The sequence below is a fragment of the Bombus huntii genome, chromosome 4 (assembly GCF_024542735.1).
Source record: "Bombus huntii isolate Logan2020A chromosome 4, iyBomHunt1.1, whole genome shotgun sequence".
Lineage (NCBI taxonomy): Eukaryota > Metazoa > Arthropoda > Insecta > Hymenoptera > Apidae > Bombus > Bombus huntii.
Window position 1 is genome coordinate 11523315 of NC_066241.1, and position 21832 is coordinate 11545146.

Below are 21832 nucleotides of genomic sequence, written 5' to 3' on the forward strand. Positions count from 1 at the left end.
AAACAAAGTGCGATGTTGTTCGAGAAGTCTCTGTAAACAATAATTATTGTATGAATCGCATATAGTGGACAGCTTAGATCAAAGTACAATGCTTGAACATAATTTCTTTCTCTCAGTAATCTCGCCTCGATGTTGTCTTTCTCCGAACGTTGGAAGAGCCAGCTCGATCGATTTCTTCTATATAATCGATATTAATTCATGTTTCTTCAATTACGTGTACATACTATTGCATCAATATTACCAAATTATTTGTCAAATTATTACGTTGCTGAAGATATAAAACATCTCAATACATGCAATATAGTATCTAGAAAATGTTATTTAATAATAGAACTATCGACTTTTACGCCTACCTAAATATATATTGAAGACGATTATAATTAAATGGTTCTATTAAGGAAATAAAAGTTTAACGAGATAAAATCCTGTTAACGGATTGAATGTCTAATAATAAAATTGAAATAATATTTTGATGCAACGGTTCATTATGGAACTCGCAAAAATATTGTAGATTATAGTTATATGTGACATAATGAAAGAAAATGGATATGTATGATCAAAAGTCAATGTTAATTTTATCAGAAGTTATTAATATTCTTCATTATTATAAAAACAATAATCGCCAAACAAAAAAAAAGTCATTCATAAGAAAAATACGATGACCAAACGATCTCAATCTTTGTTGATGAATTTATCATGCTCAGCTGTAGCAACTCCCTATTCATTTTTTGATCCCATTATAAATGAACATGCAGAATGCATCTCTTTGCCTGTAGTCTGGTCCGTAGTTCACTGTCTGACCGCGATAATTCGCGAATGCCACATTTTTCGCGATAAAGTATGAGGGACGACAAAACCTATTGACATGATTTAGGAAAAAATATGTTAGACTTTATTTACCATCGAAAACGCTATTTTATCTATTTTTCCATCGTTTCTTGTTATTAAAATTAAAGATCATACATTCATCATATTCATAGTATACGTTATGTTGACAATAAACTTTCATACTTAGCCGTATATTTAACAGTGAGTTTCGTATTTGCGAGGAATTTCGATGATTGGTAATTAAAGAAAGATATATTGGACCGAGGATCAAAAATTTGTAATTATGATTAATCTGATACGCAATTCAAAACTAAATATTGTTTTTGGAATAGTTATCGTAATATTTAATAAGAAAATGATCTAAATCTGTAGCGATTGAGCCAGAGGAAAATTGGAATTTTTCCAGTTTTAATCTTTAAAATAGAAACAGCGACGATTAACATATTCACCAAGGCAGCGATTAGATAGAAATTATTAGGTGAACGCTCTATTGATTTCAGAGTTAATAGAAACTCGTATCCTAATCACTGTTCCTTTAACCAATAGAAAAATCAATTATCTTGCAGATAAAGTGCCAAGGACAGTGACACGAAGAAAAAACGATTTAACATTCGTTCTAAGATCGTTTCAATTTCATATCATTAATTATATTGCCAACTTTATTAATAATTTATATTAGCTACCATTCAAATTGGACTTTTAGACAGATATACAATAGTATTTGATAACATTAGAGAATATTCCGTTCTCTATTGTGCAATTGGAAGTTTCAGTAAAGATTCCAGAGAAGTTTTTTGCTTCACGTTATCAGAATTGATTCATTTAGGACAGCAATTCTGACAGTGTTCCACTGCTTATACTTTGAACTACATATTATCCCATCGATTAGATACGAACATCATGATCCACATCGATCCAACATTCATTTCTAAGCAATTTAATTGTTCCCCGGACGAGCTGGTACCGTTTGAAACTGGTGGAATTCTAATCGATTATTGTCGGGTCGAGCAATCGTTGGATTTTATTGATCTTTACGAAACAGAAAACATATCGATCTATCTAAATATTTTGGCGTGCCGTTCTTTATAGGAAATTTCTACATTTTCCTAATTTTTGAACAATTTTATGGACTTCAACTACAGTAATAAAATTACGCTATCGTGTATTCAGTTTGTCACACCTCAGTGCAAATGTGTCGAAATTCGAAATCATTTTGAGCACGCACATTTCAAAGGCTTTCAAGTTAAGGCAAATTTAAAAATATCCGTAAAACTTGCTCGTTCGTTATTGTTAAACGCTATTCTTGAAAATCTTAATTCTCACGACCCTTTAATACTACAATATAGCAAGTGTTTTATTTACATACAGTTAATTCCCTCATGCGACTACATATAATAATCAGAGTTTTAATCATTCAATTTGTCAAATATCATTTCTCCAAATCTCAATTTACTCAATAATCCAAAAATATCAAACAATCTTTATCTCTTATTTCCTTTCAACATTCATACAACATGCATTCGACGCATGCAATGGTAAAAAGTCGCTCGATAATCGGGGATAACCCGATCGATCATAAATTGAGCTGTTCATCGATCTTCCTCGAGGTTTTGATAACGATTCTTAACAATTCTTTTTCATATGTAATTTTAACTTTTTAACAGCTTTATATATATAACCACTCTACAATTCAGTGAAGTATAAATCATTAAGAATCGGAAATTTCATTACGACCTAGCAATAATAACTTGTACAATTACAATGATACATATACGACACGCAACATGGAGCCTGTAAGATATTAACAAAGGAATCATAATCGCAAAATCTATGTACGAATGATACTTCTACCTCAAGATACTCCTACGAAACGCTTACAACGTCACAACAATCCTAAGCTCAACGATATACATCAATGCCCGCTACCAACAAATACTTGATATTTACGATCTTGATGCTACGTCGTTTCCACTAGATATAAACAAAGTTTATTATTAACCGTTTCTTGTGACGATATTTAAGCCGTACAAAGGTACCCCGTTCAGATAATTAAAAGCGAAAGAGCACATTGTTGATCTTTCGCGATGTCGCGTCGCGTCGCATGCTGCGCTAGATAGAGGAAAGGGAAAGTGTTGGCGCAAAAATAGAAGAACGAGTGGCGGGTAACGGTTTCAATATAAAACGACACGGCCACTGCAACCGATTTCGTTTTAATGCAACGCGTGGGCCGATCAATCACGGTGCCGCGATTACTTTTACTTCGATCGACTCGCCCGGGTGCAGTGCATTCCAAACCGTGTAATAGTGCGTTATGTTCTTCTTTAAATAGTTCATTCCTTCCTTTGTTTCTAAGTGTCATCGACCATTATCGCTAGCTTCATACATCGACCGCTACGAATTCACGGCTTGCTACTTGCTCAGTACCTACTACTACATAAAATCTCTTCGTATGTTCACCTCAAAACGACTTCAAGGCTGTCACCAGATTGTCACGAAATAGGGAATACAGAAGGCTCGATCAATCACGTTCGACGTCTTTGCTCCATCAATCGTGTCACCGTTTTCTCGATCGATAGACGTCGGGGGATCCTGAAGAACATCTTCTTTTCTTCTCGAAATAATAATCATCTTTTAAATAATCTTACGTTTCTTCATAATTGAGATTCTTTTGAAGTTCTTCTAAAATCTCCTCAGCGTTTATCTTCATTCTTATAAGGAAGCCAAGTATCGAGGACAAATATCGTTTAAAAGTAATCTTACGTTTCTCGAGAATCGGTAAGAAGCAGATTCTTCTAAAATTTCCACGGCGTTTTCCTTCATTCTTATAAAAAAGTCGAGTATCAAAGATCGTTTGAGATCGAGTCTGGATAGCGACAATCGACAAGGCGAAGAACCGCGTCAGCAGCGGACTGACCCAAAGTCCGTCGCAGATTCCGCCGGCGTTCCGCATCGATCCCCCACTTTGTTCACCGGAAGTAGATACAGCCAATCCACGGGGCAAATCTCTAGGGTTCGCGCAAAATCCTTGTCGATCGTATAAAAGCGAGCAACGCAGGACATGTCGCCGAGAATCGATCCGATACGCTGGTCGAATCTTGCCAGCACCAGTTTCCTCACTTCAAGAAGCTTCTCCATAGCTGCAGCTTCCGTCAGAGGATCGTTGATCGGCAGCCCGAAGAATCTTCGATATTTTGGACCGATCGATAGTGTTAACGTCTCTGGAAACAAACAGAAGATAGCAGGATTCGCGATTTTGAGCCATCGAATTATTCCAAACGTTGCAGAGATGCCGCACGCGATCGACGTGTATTATCCGCGGTGAGTATGATACTCGGATGAACAAATGTCATCCTGGTTGTGTTTAGAGAACTTGATGATGAGTGATGAGTGTTTTGGGAGATCGTTTGCTGGTTGGTATTAAAGCGATCTTGAAATTTGTAGAAAAGACCAAATTATTTGATTCCTGCTTTTTCTTTCAATGGATGTTTGAGTTCATTTTTAGGAATTTTAATGAAATTGGAACATTTTTTAATTGGAGGGGAAAATGGAATTACTTGGTATTTTTTTCTCTTTTTTCTTTCTTTTTTTGAAGAATATTTGAGTTGCTCTTTTAACGAAGTTTCGCAGTGGAATCGGAAAGAAAGGTGAGATTACTTGATTTCTCGTTTTAAATTGTTATTTAAAAGTAGATTCTTCGAAGAAAAATTTCAATAAAATTTTGAAATAGAATTTAAATGGAAGAGTCTCTTGTGATCATTTGATATTTTTTATTTCAGATAAATAAGACTAAATTGGATAAATATTTCGATTAATAACGTGTGTGTTACAAAAACTTTCAAGTAAAATTCGAAACATTGTGAGCTTAAACATCCTGCAGATACGATTCAAGTATCACGCAAAATTATAATACACGTCCTCATAAGTATGCATAACTAAATTATGTTATTTTTAAATCATTTCTAAAAGAGGAATCAATTTGGGTCAGAGACTGGAAAAATTCTCGAGCGATTGCTGCATAAAATGATTCGAACAATAAGAGATAGATATGAAACTTACTATTAGCATAGAAACTATTCAGTTGACTCTATTTGAATGCTATAATGTATCATAATATATACAACAGCATCATCGTTGCACAATTTGCACTGTTTGTTTACAGTATCATTAATGCTATTTTTCTATAGAAGACAGACATCACCTTTTATCGTCTGCGACTGACTTTTGTTTTCAAATTGCGATAATTATACGAAATAGATTTTCTAAATATAGTTTAGTACCGTCATAGTGTTTACAGAATAACTGAGATAAAGCGATGATGTTTAGTAAAGACAACACAGAATATATTAATTAATATATTAATTAACTGATCTGCCACTTGCGGAAACTGGTGCACCTTAGTACATTAATTCATTCACATTTCATTATTTTAATTCAATAATTTAACTTTATATTTTATTATAAGATTATTACTATTTACATCTCAGTTAATTTTTATTTTCGAAAAATTGTCGTTTATTTACAATTTCTTTTCTCTATTTCTCTGTTACGAATATTCTCTAAACGAATATAATTTCATTATTATCCTTTTATTATAAGAAATTGCTTTTAGTTAGACAATTACATTTTCTTTAGTCGACAACTATTTCTAAATAACGAAGCTTCGATGTTGCTTTTCGATGTGCACAAATAATAGTAACGTCTAAAGTATTCGTCATGCTTTTACTTTTCTTTTAACAGAAAAGTACTCCATAGTGTCTACTCTAAACTATGTATGTTCGTCGAAGCATGAAAATTTTTTAAATGCAGTTGCAGCATGTACTTATAAAGGCAACAGGTTTGTCGGTAAAAGGAAAGGGTACATTTTCATGTACGGTATGCAACAGCATGAAAGTTGCGAGATCTTTTTCAACATCATCAATGAAAAGTAAACGGGTAACTCTCGATCATACTTTGATCTATAGAGACAGGTTGTTACTTCACGAAATATCGCAATGAAAAATAGCAATGTAAAAATTCATTTTTACCTTTAATCAATGTTTCTATAGTGATGAAGTAAAAGTCGACATGTTATTAACAGACACTCTGTGAGGCGCTCTATATAAGATCTGTTACGCTGATCGAAAGCTAGTGATTAGGCTTTTATGCGTTAAGTAGAGTAGCGTAGAGTACTTCGAATTCATAGAATGAATATCGCGAAGGAAATGCGTTAAAAAATATTTATTAAAAAAAATGTATTTATAAAAAAAAGTAAAAGGATTAAAAGAAAGATATAAAAATCTAAGCATTTGAATGCGAAATAGTTAATGAGCGTTAAGAGTATTTACATTTTAATTTTATTTTACAGAGTGTCCACGTTGGTCACAAATGTGGCGAAAAATCCATCCATCAGCAACAGTTACGATTGTATAGGGAAGATACCGTTGCTGAATACACTGACAGAACCCCTTGCTCCAAAAGTTTGTTCATACGTCGAGGAATGTGCATCCCTTTGCTGTCCTAAGGACATTTACATTTGCGATGGAAGCGATGCAGAGTACGATCATCTGTTGAAGCTTATGGAAAAGAATGGAACAATATCGGCTTTACCAAAATATGAAAACTGGTACGTGTTTAATTCATACGAGAGCATATAACATTTAGGAAATTCTTTGAATACGTAAGTTATTTTCAGCAGTCGTTCTTTGGACATTTGCCAATATTTTCTTAAATAACGTCTGTCTTATAAGGATTTGAAGATATAATTGAGCTACATAAGACAATTAGGAAATTTTCAAAATACTTTTCAAGATATGAGCTAGTTATCAAATAAAAGAGAATAACGACAAGTATATAAATAGATAGTATTGGTAAAATAGCTGTAAAAGGATAATTAAAATGCGAATTTTTAACCCTCCATCTGCATAATAAGTCGTTTTCGACCAGTGATTTAAAGTGGTTTTCCATTTTTTCCATATTTATTTTTGTTTAAATTTTGCTTTGCTTAATAAAATTAAGGTAACGTGTAACAATAAAAACTATTCAATGATATTCTAAAAACTTAGAAAATCATTTAAGAATTTTGGGCATCTTTTTGTAACTCAAAAACCTAAAAAAATCTGCTTAGACTTGTTGTTAAAGGACACAGTATGCAAACTACTTTTCTATGCTCTCAAAATTCTAATGAAAACTCCGTAGTTATTTGAAAGGGAATTTTCAATGTACATAATTAACGTAATATAAATTGTACTTTTAGTTGGCTTGCTAGAACGAATCCAGCGGACGTAGCGCGCGTCGAGAAATGCACGTTCATCAGCACCGACTGCAAACGCGATACTATTCCTACTCCACGTAACGGTGTTACCGGAGAACTGGGTAACTGGATTTCTCCGGTTGACATGGACAAAGCTATTCTTGAACGTTTCCCAGGATGCATGAAAGGTAACTCCAAAACCTTGAAAAAGTACATCTAATTCCTTAACACATCCGAGACCGGCATATTTTGCTAAGATTGGCCCTACTGGTTTTAACTAATTTTGGAACAAACGATTATTTTACACTCCAAACTCTATTTCATAATTCACTTTTCTAATCGAACAATTATTTTACTTACAATCCAAGGATTGATTGATAATCAAGCAATAATCGATTCATAATCAAATACTGATGTCGAGTTAATCTGAGTTAATCAATTTAGTAAATAAAACAAACTTATAATTCCATTTTAATAATCCAGGTCGAACAATGTACGTCATCCCCTTCAGCATGGGTCCAATGGGCTCACCTCTGTCAAAGATTGGAATAGAGATCACAGATTCCGCATATGTCGTCTGTTCCATGAGGATAATGACCAGGATGGGGAAAAAAGTCCTAGAAACCCTTGGCAATGAAGATTTCGTTAAATGTCTGCACTCTGTCGGTGTACCAAAAAGAGACTCCAAGGTTGAAGTTAACTCTTCCTGGCCCTGTGATCCTGAAAGGACCGTCATCCTTCATAAACCAGCCAAGAATGAAATAGTTTCTTACGGTAGCGGTTATGGTGGCAATTCTTTGCTTGGAAAAAAATGTTTCGCTCTGAGAATTGGTTCGACTATTGCTAGGGATGAAGGATGGTTTGCAGAACATATGCTTGTACGTAACACTGTATAATAATTCGTAACTTCACCTTGCATGTAATATGTTGAAACCTTTAAAGGCAATTGTATCAAAGTTTAATTTTACAGAGATTACTATCATATAGATTAAGAACAATTATCTCAAATACTAAGCTTCGTTTCTAATATAAATTAAAAGCAATTGTTTTAAACTCTAAATTGATATAATATAAATTAAAGTCAATTTTGTGTATGTCTTGAACATCAAGACTCACAATATAGATTAAAGACAATTGTCATAAACATCAAAACCTACACTTTAAATAAAAATAAAAATTTTTAGTTTTTAAGATATCAAAGCAGTGACAACTTCACTATTACTCTTATAATCAATTTCAATCGTTACTTGGCACTTGCAAGTACATTAGTCGCTTAAGATTCTGTATCAGTTACCTTTTGTAGATACTGGCTATCACAAATCCAAAAGGTAGAAAGCGTTACATTACTGCAGCGTTCCCCAGTGCTTGCGGCAAGACCAACCTAGCCATGATGCAGCCGACGTTACCAGGGTACAAAGTCGAGTGCGTGGGAGATGATATCACCTGGATGAAATTCGACCGGGAAGGCAGACTCCGTGCTATAAATCCAGAAAATGGATTCTTCGGCGTGGCACCCGGAACCAATAGCGCTACCAACCCTAATGCTATGAGAACTATCTTCAAGAACACTATCTTCACCAATGTGGCCGCAACCAGCGACGGAGGAGTCTTCTGGGAAGGATTGGAAAAAGAAATCAGCGATGACGTTGAAGTAGGAATTCATTATTACGCATGAAAGTATTTAAAAAATCCTTATCATTAAACTGCGGATGTTTTTCTATTTATAAGAAATTTAAAAACTCAACATTTCCTAAAACTTCCCTAAGTAAACATATTTGTATAGATCACCGATTGGCGAGGCAAAAAGTGGACCAGAGAATCTAGGACCCCAGCAGCGCACCCCAATTCCAGATTCTGTACACCAGTCAAACAATGTCCTATTGTCGATCCTGCTTGGGAAGAACCAACAGGTGTTCCCATCGATGCTATTCTGTTTGGAGGACGAAGACCAGAAGGTATTCCTCTTATATATCAAGCTAGAAACTGGCAACATGGTGTTTTCATTGGAGCTTCGATGAGGTCTGAAGCTACTGCTGCAGCGGAACATACGGTACGTAATAATTCGAAGAAGGATCATTTGAAAAAAGATCATCAAAGAATTATTCTATACTAAATTAGGATTTTTACTTATACAAAGTACTTTATTAACCAATTCGAGACCGGTGTCTCAGACATTGTTAAATTATACGATCCCTGATTAAACTAATGATGACGGCTGATCCATGACTGAGGACTTAACTCATGGGTCGTCTGCAAAGATTTATATTGTCAGTAGACTAGGAATTTCTGTACATACATTTATGAGAAATTTAAAGGTATGAAAAAGCACACAATGCAGAAATATGCAAAAATATGTGTATAAAATATCAAAATTACAATACCGACTATGAATGAAGTGAATCTCTGCTTAGATTCCATTTTTTTTATTTGTGTGTTCATAAAAGTCTGAATTTGAATAAATACTCAGTCTAATTATCAGCCAATTTTTGATTGCAACTAGAAAATTATTGTTAGAATACGCTAGTCTCGAATGTATTGAGAAATTTAAAAGGGAGATATAAATTCTTCATCATGCTTCTCTATTTCAACTCTATGTTGAGAAACTAATTTGTATAACAATTGATAATCAGGACAAAGCAATCATGCACGATCCGTTTGCTATGAGACCCTTCTTCGGCTACAATTTCGGACATTATCTCAATCACTGGCTGAATATGACCGAAGTGAAAAATGTCAAGTTACCAGCTATATTCCACGTGAATTGGTTCAGGAAGAATGCGGATGGCAAGTACCTTTGGCCAGGATATGGCGAGAACTCACGCGTTCTAGACTGGATTCTTCGAAGGCTCGACGGCGAAGACGTTGCCGTAGATTCTGCCATAGGTTTATTACCAAAATTACAGTCGTTCAATTTGGAAAACTTGAAGGAGAATATAGATATGAAGGAATTGTTCAGTTTACCGAAAGATTTCTGGCAAAAGGAAGTTGAGCACCTTAGGGAATATTTCGATGCGCAAGTAGGCGACGATTTACCTGCAGCCATTCGTGAAGAGCTCGATCGTCTCGCTTCTAACGTGGATAAGCTTTAATCCAATCGTTTGATCCTTAAATATCGTGGAAAATTTGAGTAACATCGATATACATCTAATTGTATTTTTTTTCTTTTTTTTTATCAAAAGTAAGGTATTTACAACGAGGACTAGAGAGATTCTCAAATTAAGGATCATATTAAATTTCAAATTGAATCCGTACAGAGATCGTAGTCTGTACAGAGATTAAACAGATAGTTGTTAGGTTTTTTTATTATATTAAACCTAAACGTAGTATTACGACGATTTCTACTTGAACGTCGAACATAATTGTCATATTCATTAAAACATTTTTCTTTATGTTTACTCTTTCAAACAAATGCTCTTTTTTACACTTTACAGTATCGTTTTTATTATAAGAAAATACTTCTTAAAAGTAAGAACAGATTTTTTGTAAGGGATCGCGTGTGAGGATAATAGTGTGCAAACTAGCGAAAAAAGCAATTTGTAACTTAAAGAAAGATATGTATTTTTGGATATGTATTTTCTAATAAAAAATTTTAAGAAGATAATAAGTTGTTTTACAGTTCTTTTTAAAGCTACTCAATTCAAGCTATTTATCTGGAAGGCAATATTTGGATGGATTTTATTTGAAATAAAAGAAAAAAAATTATTTTAATTGCATTTATTGTGATCCAATATTTTAATTATTTAAATACTATCAGTGAAAGACTTCATAATTCATATATGTATAAGACATTCAAAATTATACATTCGGATGTATATTACAAGAATATTGCAGCTGTTCACATACATAGAATTAGAACTTTAAGAACAATTTCATACTGTATATTGAATTTAATATAACTTACGCAAAAGAAATGTATCGATATTTCTTGTTGGAACTTAAATAAACAATTTATTTCAAACGGTATGCCATATACATACTATATGTTTAATATGGATAAAGAATAATGCAATTTACATGAAGAAAAACATAATCTATATATTTTGTATAGAATAGATTATCTTTAAGAAATTTTGTTTAAATTTCTTGATTATTATTTTAATAACATTATACCCGTATGTTAAGTATCGAGAAATAAGTTGGAGACCTATATGTCGAGGATATAATATATACTATACATATATTTTATGCTTTCAAATATATTATACAATTTAAAAAATATAGCTAATAGAAAAAAGTATCACACGTGTTAAATACGTAAATTTTGTAAAAGAAGGATTTAGATATTATTCAATGTTATTTTTGCTTAAAATATTGCACTTTCTTAAATGATACGTATACTGTTTCCTTATTTACAATTTTAAATTTTCTATGAAAGGAAAAATAAAAACAACAATTTCAAGCATCTAAAATAAGTAATATAAATTTTGTTTAATATCACATTTAGGAAATTAGTAAAATGTCTGATAAAAAAATATTTCCTGTGAACTAAATGAAGGTATTTATAATTTTTAAATATAAAGGAAGTATTAAAAATTCGCCAAAGAATATTAAAGATCACTTCACAAGTATTTCTACTTCTCTTTATCATTTTGTTACGAAATCTTTAAACTTACTTATTTTCTTCTTAATGAGACTGATCACTATTTAAATACTTTTTTGAATGATAATGAATGACTCAACACAATGTATATCTGTGAGTAATTCTTTTGCATGTCAATAATTAATTTTTTATTACTTCTAACTTACATTATTTTGTGCGAGAAATTGGATGTACATACATATACTATTTATTTTATTCATTTTGTGCTATTATAATTTTACACCTTCATTTAGCTCTACAATTTAATAATATAATTTTAACAATAAAGAATATTCATTTTATTCCACAATTTGCATTAATTAATTTCTAAACCTTCATTTATATTGGTCACTAAAATGATAATGGAAAAGTTTCCTCGCATACACAAGTATTATTTTCCACTTCCATGCAATTCTACTTTAAAAAATACAACAGAATATGTCTATGAACTTGCTTCATCTGTAACCAAAAGCTTCTAACTTTATAAACAATTTTCTATGTACAAGTTCTACACGTTTACAATGTCAATACATTGATCATCTAATCAACTTAAGTTCACAAAGAATCACATGATATATATATATATATGTATATCTTTTTTATTAATGATCTATTTTTTCCAACTTCTAAGATCAACTAATATATTCTGGCATATACTTCGAAGACTAGATCAATACATTTTTCATCAGTCCTTAACACTTTGCACCAATTTTATAAGATTGCACAGATAATAGCTGTGTCCATTTCCTAATCTTATTTCCTTTTCTTTCTTTATATATTTTACAATGTTTCTATAACTACTGTACAATTCTATACTATGGCTTCACAGTAAGTAATATTTGGTTAACAAATATATTAACACTTTCGTGCCCCCATTGATTCATTTCTCATTCAACTCTGTTATGCATATATCTACCCCTTCTCTCTCTTACGAAAATTGTAGAAAAGGTATCCCCTGAAGTCTGATAAAATCATGAAACAAAAAAAAAAGAAAAATACGTAGTATCATGCCATCGATCACGAAAGTGTTAATAAATTTCATATCTTATTGACATATTTTTTTATAGCCGTTTATGTATTTTACAACACAATATCTGGATCTTTCAGTTGAATTAAAAGTTAAAAGTGTAATAAGATATAACAGATAATGATAAGCAATTAGTTCTCAAATAAAATGTAAAATCTGCTAAAAGGAATATTTCAAGCAGTATAAATTAAAATTCACTAACAATATTATTATCATATTCATAAAAAACAATGCTTGTAAAATATCAATTCTAAAATTTGTACAATCTGAGATAAAATCGTTTTATAAACAAAGTCCAAAAAGGAAATCATTTCTGGTTTGCTATTCTTCACGTTACATCGTTGTATTTGAATCTCTAACTTATCTTTTAAAATATAGTGCTGACTGGATGTTGAATATTAATTGAAAATGATATATTTCACTACATCTTTTTTAATTTTCTGAGATTCACAAATTTAAATATGTATACTCAAAATGTTAATACTTAATGTTATCCCTTGTTAATTCATGATACGTTTTAGTAAAGTATTTGAAATATCACTTGACAATTCATGAACACATAATATGTATCTAGTTTCAGTGAATATGTTCAATTTCAAAGTGCATAATGAAATAATCCTCCTGATATTGGACAAGATGCATGTTCTCAAGTAATGAAACATATAGTGCACTATAATGATGTCTATGTAGAATTATCTATATCTATAGATAATCTAAAAAATATAATTTCAAAGATATAGAGAGCTTTAGTTGTTTGCAGTGCTTTGTAATGTTTATTGAATACAACGCAATTGCGATGGCAAGTGTTGTCAATAAATTTAAACGTAATTGTTATTTTAATTTACATTAACTACATTTCAGTGTTGGTTTAATGTTTTAGTTCATTAAAATTAATTTAAAAGTTCACTCTTTCACGTGTACAATTTTAGAGTTCGTTAAGATTCTAAGAAAAAGTTATATGTCACCTTTTTCTGTCATTTTGTTCTTTTTCGTTAAAATAAAATGTCAGGTACATACTTCTCACCCACCATGTTTCTTCGCCAATGTTTCCAATGCTCTCGGTATACACAAAGGACATAGTATTTCCGGCTTAGTAGTCTGAGATAACATTTTTCCTAAGTACTGGGCTGTATGTGGAAGAACTAATGATTCGGATCCCAGTAATTCGGTTTCCATCGTTGGAATTACTTCGGTTTTATATGTAGCTAATGGAAAATGATGTCCACACGTGAATATCATTGTATCTTCTTCAGCCTCGAGAAATCGATATACTGCATCCGGATCCTGATTTCATAAATGAATGTTTATAAAAATAATTGTTAATTTAAGCAATACTTTAATAAAATAAATGTACTATAATTTTATAATCTACCTTAATGTGTACAAAAGATTTGGAGTCATGAATATTAGAAGACACAGTGCTTATAACTCCTTCCATCATTTCTTTTGGAGTATTATTTCCACTTGAGCCTGGATATCCAGTCAATGGCGGTCCAAATTGGTCAGCCATTAAGGAAGATAATAGTTTAATGAACTCAGGCATAGGTTGGCCTAAGATAATAATTTAGTATAAAGTATTTATATTCAATATGATATTTTAAAACGTAAGATTGCTTACTTTGATCGATATGATGTAATAACATGGAACATACTTGAAGACAAAACTTAAGAGAAAAACAGTTAATTGCAATAAAGTTTTTAGCTTCGCTATTATTTTTATTTATATCCAAATATTTATCCATGATCTCTTGGCTGCAAAAATATTTTACGATTATGACGACGTTATTTAAAAACGTACAATAAATAAATATAATAAATTTACCAGAATAACAGCAATCCAAGGGGATAAAAGATCGATTGAATGTGTTCCAAAAATATATTCTCTATACTTTGTATCGGTAAATCGTGTTTAATCCAGAACTCCAGTGCATCTTGTAACATTTTACACTTGATAGTGTCCGCTTCGTTTTCCATTTCATTCAAGAAAAACTTAATAACTTTTATAGCTTCATTGGTTATATTATTCTGCCGAGATCGAGCAATTTTCTTTTCATAAAATGTCCCATTGCTTTTGGGCAACTGATCTACACCTTCCTTCATAGGAGTAGAAGGAGGAGAAGAACTATCTTTAGTGGATGTCTCTGCTTTTTTTTGCCTTGGTAATTGGTTTTCCTTGAAAATAAGACTTTCCAACCATTCCTCCGAATCAGAACTAGTGTCAGAATCGAAACTATCCCCGAAAATCCCCATAGGTGCATTTTCACATTTAATATCTCTGCACAGTTCTTCTAAACCACCCTGACAATCGAATGTGTATAGTTCTTGTTGAAGCGTTTGCAGACTATTCAATGATTTGCTTGCAGGAATTTTCATTTTGTTCCTAGCGGCGCAATCTTTTACAGAATCAATCAGATTCTTCTCTATCTGTTTGTTAAAAAGTTCAGTGTTTTTTCTAACGTGATGTGCTGATGAAGACTTCTTTAAATTACACTCATCCAAAGACTTTCGTTCTGTCTTTTCGCGCAAATTTTCAGACTTCACTTTTGAGCAAGATTGCAGACTCAATACATGTAAAATTTTCAATTGATACGAAAACGCATCGGAAATATTATGCTGTAGCATAGCTATTTTTGAGCAAGCTTGATAGTTTCCCAACTCGACACACTAAAAATATAGATATAAAATTATTAATTATACAAAATTTTTATTAATATATCGCTATAGAACTATAAGTTTTAGTTGATTCTTTTAAAAATTATGTAAGATAGTAAAAAACCAACCTTCTCTATAATTCTTGAGGAATCATATAAACCAGAGAAATATTCTAATGCATAATGTAGCGTCAATTCTCCTGGTGATTTTTCGATAACGCTTAAAGGACGAATTATACCCGCCAGAGAGGGTATATCATAACTTTGATAAGAAATAATGGGAGCGGGAATATTAGGAACTTGACTAGGCACGTCCAAAGCTACATGCGATGCGTGAGGGAGCCGTACAACTCGCTTTTTAATCAACACAAGCTTATCGTCGGTGTCACGTGCATCTTTTGCAGGAAGCCGACCTAATTGTGCTCTACTATTATTACCCCAAGCTAGAACTGTACCTCCTGAAAGAGAATACAGCGAAAAATGAAAATATTGTTGATAGCAGAACCTGAAACTATTTAACAAGAATAATCACTTAAACTAATTAACTTTAAACTAATTAAAAAGTCTACATCTAGAAGCATAAGGGGATAATGAAGCTAAATTTTGTACTATAAAAATAAAACTTATTTTCTTCAAGCTCTTTTTAACATTCGTCAGCACAACATATTATGCAGTTTAGATACCTGGTTGAATAGCGACTGTATAATCGTATCCGCAGTGAATTGCAACAGTTTTAATTATAGGGTTTATTTTTTCCTTGGATTTACTACTTTCTGCCTGGAATGATCTGGCTTCATCATGTACATTTCCATTTCTCTCGTTCACCGCAGAATTCTTTACATCGTCGTTTAAATCTTGTTCCTCTTCCACTCGTTTGTAAGCATTATGCCTTGGTGGTACTTGTGCAAAAATCGAAGCAGGATTGTAACACAATGGCGTAGGAATCGGCACTTCCCGTCTGCTACCATTGCCTATCTGACCATCCAAATTTCTGCCCCACATATAAAGCGATCCATCCTTCGTTATGAGAGCATTGTGATGGCAACCAGCCGATATCTGTTACATTATTATTAATAGATGTGTTATAAAATTTAAATATAGAAAAAATGTCAAAATAAAAAAAAAGAACGATAAAATACGATAAAATAATAATCTTGTTAAAGAGAATCTTCCAACTAACCCGGATGATATCCCCTTTGACTAAACTCGTATCTACAATGGTTGGTTTTAAATGTGTTTGAGCTTCTTCAAGGGACCCGACGTTTACACTTTTTAAACAACTGTTATCTAATTTTTTTCGCGATTCTGTACTAATACCGCATGCTTTTGATTGTACATTTCTATTTTGTGCATTATTTTCTAAGACTTCTTCATTTGTATCATTCATGTTTGCAGAATCCGTGACTTTTTCGAACTCGTCAATATTTTCAAACTGCTTCAAGTCTCGTTGTTCCAATATTCGAGTTCGTTTTTGCGTTTGTGCTTGCAATCGAAGAACTTGGGGACTAGCTCCCCATATATATAACTTATTTGTATAACTAACAGCAAGCTAATAAAAAATAATGTCATTAGCAAACATGTGTAATCTTTTCTTTTATTTTCTTTAATATGATAAATGATCATAATCCAATAAACTTTTTTACCTACATTGTGAAAATATCCAGTTGTGATAAGAGTTATTCTTTCTGATAACGAAACTTTCATTGGCACTGAACTCTTAACATTACTACCCACACCCAATTGCCCAAAAATATTACAACCAAATGCATACACAATACCCTCTGTTGAAAGAGCTAATGTATGTGCATGACCGGCAGTAATGTAACGTATAACGGTACCAAGTAAAGACGTAACTAACGTGGGAGTCATTTTTTTGTCAGTATTACCATGACCCAATTGGCCATGAACACCCCAACCCCATGTGAAAACTCTACCGTCTGCAGTCAATGCTACTGAATGGTATTGTCCAGCTACAGCATCAATAATGACTTCTTGAGCCAAAGAAGTGATCAATTCAGGGGTTGAACATTGTAAAACTTTCCCCAGACCTAGTTGACCAAACTGACTTGAACCCCACGCGTAAACGCCGTTATTAGTTACTGCCAGAGTATGACAGTGACCGCAAGATACACTGAGAACCTCAACTTCCATAAGCCAGAAAAAAGTTATAGCTTGAGGTGAACCATATCTCAATACAGATGGACCAATTCCTAATAATAATTAATATAAGTATAATACATACAAAGGCTATAAAAAATATGTCTTTAATTGCATGTATATTTACCCAGACATCCATGCACAGAACTTCCCCATGTATAAACATTTCCGTTCCTAATAAGAGCAACATGAGAGAATCCAGCACATAATGGTCTTCTTTTGAAATCAGCACCAGAATTAGTATTTCTATGATCCTAGTTTAAATTATATAAATATATGATTATCTATTTAACATAAAATACTGTGCAGTTTATGTGATAATTACCTTCTTAAATTCTAATAATTCAATGTTACATGTAATAGATTCTTGATGTAAAATAGATTTTTTACAAATCAAAGTCAGTAAAATTAGTAAAAAAGTTTCTATAATTTCTTCTATGAGTGTATCAGCCTCATCCTACATAAGAAAAAAAAATAGATGATAATTATATGAATAAACGAATGAGTTAATTGAATAATAAATTAATTATACATACATTTTCCACGAGATCTATAGAATCACATTGACTAGATTGAGAACTGTGCGAAGTAGTTCTATGACGTAATCTGCATCGCACTACCCTAGGTCTTATTACTGGATTCGTTGGATCGTATAGTGTTACTAATCTCTAAAACACAATAAAAATATTTCCATTAATTATTTTTATATTATATTATATGCTATTAACGTATTTATGCCATAAACACAATTTAAATCCTACCTGAAGTACAAAAATTTGAGAGTCTTGAAGATTATCAAGAATAAATGACATATGACTTCTAGCTAACTCAGGATAGACTAACATTGCTTGCATTAGACTTGGTTCACTTATACATATCAACAAACCATCTAAAAAAATTGTTTTATGAATAATTACATAACTATCTTTAAACTATATTGTAATTATAATTATGTATTACATGGTGTTGGTTGGAAATTGCTTGTGCTGAAAGTATGTATTGTCCTCATAAGAATATCTAACATTTGTCCATAGAGACCCTTCTGTGTTGCTAAATGATGTAACACTTCCCACAGACACGTCTGTCCAGCGATATTAACTGCTAACAATTCATCGTAAAAAGAATTTGTAGATAAGAAATACCTAAAATTCAAATGATTTTTATTGAATATTTTCTTCATAAAATTTGTATAAGTCATATCTGAACGAGTTTTAGTTAAATGCTTACAAAAATTCTTTATATATAGCCTTGGACTTTTGAGATGAAGCTCGAAGCGTTCGTTCGATAAAAGCGAGAACACATAAGTTAGAAAGATGTATTCTTGGTGCAACAGGCATTTCACTAATAACCGGGGAAGTTAAACAATGTGTAAGACAACGTAATAAATCCGCTGTATAACCAACAGAAGCAAATTTTAACATACTCTTCATTATTCTACACTGAAAAAACAGTAATCATAAAAATTATATACAAATTTAAATGAGGAAACAATGTTAACATCTTTCTTATATTTACTTTAGACAATTTATAGCAAGCTACAGCACGTGGAAATTCTTTATTAGTTAAAAGTATATCACCAGCTTGCTCTAATAATTGTTGTACATTAATACCGAGTACTATAGCCAACTTTGCCGCTTTTTCAAGTTCATTATTTTTTAATACTAGTTCCATAAAAATTGATAATATTGATTTCCTGCAAATGAAAACGATATGATTATTGTGAATTTTGATGAAACTAATAAAATATAATAAGGATATAACACTGACCTTAAAACAATTTTATATACAGAATGATTTGTTACAATTATACAAGTATCCACATGAGGTAATTCGATTTTAATATCTCTTACTCCCTTTGGTAACGTGTATTTATGTTTAATTTCTTCAGAAAGTGTTGTTGGTGCACTATTTGTACAATCAATAGCTCTGTACACTGCACGTATAACTTCTTTACTATTCACCAAAGAAAAGTGACCAACAATACACTCTGGATTAAATTTGCCATTATCACTCTTACGAGTTTCGGATAATCTGTCTGATATTACATATATTACACGTTGACTGACGTCAGTAATAAAAAAAAATCGCTGAGTTAATAAAACGTTTCGACATGATTCAAATACTTTATGCGCTGATAAAGGTACAGTAGTAAAATTAGGTCCATATACCTGCAATTTTAAAATCGTTTCTATGTCATATTTATTATTATAACTAAGAATTAATAAAATATTACTATACCAATATCTGATTTGTAATAGAATGGTAACATGTATAGAATTGTTGTCCATCCCTATCTAACTGAGACATTAGAAATACATCTTTTGACATTGCTTCTGGTGTTATCTGATTCTGATTTACCTCTGTAGGAGAGTCAGAATTAATAGTTATATTTTGTGTATTTCTATTGCTCGTAATATCTGTAAAATTAGTAAAAAGGTAGTTAAAAGTTAAATTATTCTCATTAATGGCCTATAACAAAATTAAATAATTATTGAATTTTATGTGTATATACAAACCATGATATTGTAAATTTTCTCCTAATGTCTGATTTTTTGTTTCTATTAACTTTTGTCTAAGAATTGCAATTTTTTCCACAGACAACTGTTTGAGTCCTTGCAATCTGGATCTAGTAGAAGCAAATATCTTGGTATTATCATACATGTTATCATTTGTATGCAACGTATTATATGATTCCCCATTCTCTAAATGATGCAAACAACTGTATGTACGCTGCTCCAAAAGTAATCTCCACTGTTCTCTGGATTGGCTTGTTATCAGAAGAGATACAATATCATTACTTTGATCGCGACAAATATGCAAACTGGCAATATTCCCTTTGATTTGTGTGACATTTGTTTGATGGCCAGTTTCAAGATTTATAAATATAATCTCTCCATACTCAGTTCCAATAATACCAATTTCAGCTGGTATTACTATACTTTGCCACCATACAATTGCAGTAGGCCTAGAAAATTTAAATTATAAAAATATAATAAGTGAAACATTAAGTCATGATTATGTTTCATTACAAATTCAATTATGATATGTACTTTGAATGGGATGACTGTGAACTAATAGAAGGAAAAGAAGTTATATCATCACTAGTCCATCTTTTGTCCTTCTCACAATTTTCATCTACGAAGTATAGAGCAGGGATTATATATACAGATCCATCAACACTTGTAGTGAGCAACCATGATCCCATAGAATGAAAACATAGAGCTGAGATTTGTTTGTGAGATCCTTGGAACCAAGGTATTCTTTTAATTACCGCAGTAGATACTGAATCTTTCTTATAATACAAAAAAATGTCAGCATTTCCTGTTGTAAGTGCTAAAAATAATCTTTTTCCATATTCACATTGTGCACTGTGTTGTATCTCTGTTGCTTTAATCAAACATTGTAACTTAAATAGCCTTTCTTCAGTAAAACTTGTCATTGGCTGAAAGCCCTCTGTGCCTATTTCTGCAATCATTATATTTATGGTAACTGGTAATCTTAATACTACCTGAAATATAAAATATTACATTAAATTCTCTAAAGAGATTTTATTAAAAATATTATCATATAGCACCAGAAGACAGTACAATATATATCTTTATAAATTTCAAACTTAATTAGTACCTACAAAGATAATGTAATTATTAAATTTTTAAAGATATACAAGATTTTATATCTATCAAATTTCTAATTCCATAAAAATGTAAATATAATACAGTAAAGAAAATAAATAGGTGAAAAAGATCATCATAAATTTCTATGACTTACAGATATTTAAATCAATAATTAATAAATTATTTGTCACATACATAATCTAAGAGATCGTGGAAAAATTTACATAAGATAATATTCATATTATGCTATTTATTATTATAATCGTGTAATATAACGCTTAAAATATTTATGAATATATTGCAAGATATTATACCTGTGTTTATGCGCTTGTAAAATAATATAGTTAACGAGGAGAAAGATTTGTCTATTAAGAAATTCTTGTTGTGCTAAAAATAAATGATTGCAAAAGTAATCTAGCTTAAATATCACATTACGCATTCCGTCGAAACGTATTTATTTTTTCCCTACGCGAAAAACGAAGAAAATTAATTATTTACAACGCATTACATTTTTACAACAACACCGCCGTCAAATTTCCAAACGTCAGAATACCAAGGTTATATTGCATTATAATCATCACTATAACCATCATGAAAAAAACAAAATTACTAGTTTATTATGCAAGCGAATATTTCTTGCGTATGCGCCTTGATAGATCATGAATACAATTACGAATCTGTTTTAATAATTTTAATATTTTTGGGACAAAATTAAGTACTTTTAATTTATATACATAGTTGTACGCA

At 31.7% G+C, this 21832-nt stretch overlaps 2 protein-coding genes across 3 annotated transcripts; one reads left to right on the forward strand and one right to left on the reverse strand.

Moving 5' to 3' along the window:
- The first annotated feature begins 958 nt into the window (after positions 1 to 958).
- LOC126865137 (phosphoenolpyruvate carboxykinase [GTP]-like) lies at positions 959 to 12632 on the forward strand. The gene is made up of 7 exons (XM_050617301.1): positions 959 to 4146; positions 6173 to 6430; positions 7061 to 7245; positions 7541 to 7935; positions 8361 to 8708; positions 8841 to 9107; positions 9688 to 12632. The coding sequence occupies exons 1-7, from the start codon at positions 3887 to 3889 to the stop codon at positions 10144 to 10146; spliced, it is 2172 nt and encodes a 723-aa protein (XP_050473258.1). The 5' UTR covers positions 959 to 3886; the 3' UTR covers positions 10147 to 12632.
- On the reverse strand, positions 11462 to 21664 carry LOC126865128 (uncharacterized). 2 transcript variants are annotated; one of them, XM_050617276.1, is made up of 20 exons: positions 21400 to 21664; positions 20522 to 20936; positions 19988 to 20436; positions 19710 to 19888; positions 19239 to 19639; positions 18987 to 19164; positions 18699 to 18910; positions 18432 to 18613; positions 18233 to 18360; positions 18008 to 18139; positions 17797 to 17928; positions 17599 to 17725; positions 16962 to 17524; positions 16495 to 16863; positions 15998 to 16370; positions 15444 to 15772; positions 14486 to 15327; positions 14282 to 14415; positions 14036 to 14214; positions 11462 to 13947 (listed from the first exon to the last, which is right to left on the reverse strand). In XM_050617276.1, exons 2-20 carry the CDS (start codon positions 20908 to 20910, stop codon positions 13684 to 13686), a joined length of 5562 nt encoding a protein of 1853 aa, XP_050473233.1. In that variant the 5' UTR covers positions 20911 to 20936; positions 21400 to 21664; the 3' UTR covers positions 11462 to 13683. The 2 variants fall into 2 exon arrangements, with proteins under 2 accessions (XP_050473233.1, XP_050473232.1); XM_050617275.1 differs by having other exon boundaries at positions 20522 to 20979.
- Between the last annotated feature and the right edge of the window lie 168 nt (positions 21665 to 21832).